The sequence below is a fragment of the Amphimedon queenslandica genome, unplaced genomic scaffold (genome assembly GCF_000090795.2).
Source record: "Amphimedon queenslandica unplaced genomic scaffold, v1.1 AMPQUscaffold_3717_Cont24292, whole genome shotgun sequence".
In the NCBI taxonomy this organism is placed as follows: domain Eukaryota; kingdom Metazoa; phylum Porifera; class Demospongiae; order Haplosclerida; family Niphatidae; genus Amphimedon; species Amphimedon queenslandica.
Window position 1 is genome coordinate 1 of NW_003555959.1, and position 1,437 is coordinate 1,437.

Below are 1,437 nucleotides of genomic sequence, written 5' to 3' on the forward strand. Positions count from 1 at the left end.
ACGTCAACCACCGACCTAATGGAGGCAGCTGCTGGAGCAATACAGAACCTCACTGCCTGCAATTGGAAAGTACTGTCACACTTAATTAATTAATCACAAGCCCCTCCCTCTTTAATTAATCACAACCCCCCCTCCCTTTTTAATTAATAACAAGCTCCTCCCTCTTTAATTAATGACAAGCTCCTCCTTTTTAATTAATGCAGTGGGCGGTGTACCAGCGTCACTTGATTCGGAAAGCAAACGGTTTAACACTTTTAATTGAGCACTTGAACCACGCCCACGATACTGTCGTCAGATCGGTCTCCACGGCACTACGTAACCTCTCCATTGATGAAACAAATAAAGAAATAATTGGTAATGAATAAAGAGGTTATGATGTATAGGGTTCATTTCCTTTTGTGTTCTCTCTCTCTCCTCCTCCCTCTCTCCAGGTCAGTATGGTATAGAGGGGATTATCCCTAGGATACCATATGGCCAGAATAGTTTGGGTATATCAGAATCAACGACCATTTCATTGCTTTGTACACTAATGGAGTTGTGTATAGATAATTATAACAACACCAGGTAATACACTCATCCATCATTATTAGTTGTATTATATGTACCGTACATGTACATGTGTATATTTAGCTCAGGGCTTCTCCCACAAAGCATGCTAAGTGAGCTAAACAGCATGAGCTTCATGAGCTGACAAGCACTACAATACAGTATATGGCTTTTGGAGCAACTTTAAAAATTCGTAAAAAATTCAAATTTGATTGAAATCAGTTCAAACTTTCTACGCAACATAAGAGCATGTATATGTATCAGAAAAAATTATAAAAATTGAGAATTCTCTCCTAGTCATTTTTGGTCAAATTTAGCCAAAATCCCTGTACTATAGTACAGGGACTTTCACCTGATTTTCGAACAACTTCAAAAATTCATAAAAATTTCAAAATTGATTGGAATCAGCTCAAACTTGTTACACAACATAAGAACATGTATACGTATATGAATAATTATAAAAAATGAAAATTCTTAAAGTTTCATTTTTGATGAAATTTGGTCAAAGACTCTCTGTACATAGTACAAGGGACTTTGGCCCCATTTTGGAGCAGTTTTAATAATTTATGTACTCTTTCTATTTTTCAGCACATTCCGTGATTGCAATGGAATTACTCCAATTGCTCGTTTGACCCAATCAAAAGAACACACGCCCAAAGTTGTGTATGCAGCACATAAAGTAAACCAAACATTATGATCACTCTTATTTTAAATAATGTCTTCTCTCTCTCTCCCCCTCTCCCAGTTATGTTCAATCATTTCAGAATACAAAGTAGCCAAGTCGGTACTCAAGCAAGAAGGCTGGGACTCTCGTGAGTATCTTCGTCTTTTCTCCGAAGGAGGACACAATTACAATTTTGAGCTGTCACACGCCGGCACTCATCATCCCGT

The 1,437-nt window shown here is 37.6% G+C and overlaps 1 protein-coding gene across 1 annotated transcript; it reads left to right on the forward strand.

Annotated features, from left to right (window-relative positions):
- Nucleotides 1-18: 18 nt before the first annotated feature.
- On the forward strand, nt 19-1,358 carry LOC105316198 (catenin delta-2-like; the record flags this gene model as incomplete). Its single annotated transcript, XM_011411014.1, has 5 exons — nt 19-69; nt 204-354; nt 432-564; nt 1,135-1,225; nt 1,292-1,358. Coding segments are annotated over exons 1-5 (493 nt in total), but the record flags the coding sequence as incomplete, so codon positions are not given.
- Between the last annotated feature and the right edge of the window lie 79 nt (nt 1,359-1,437).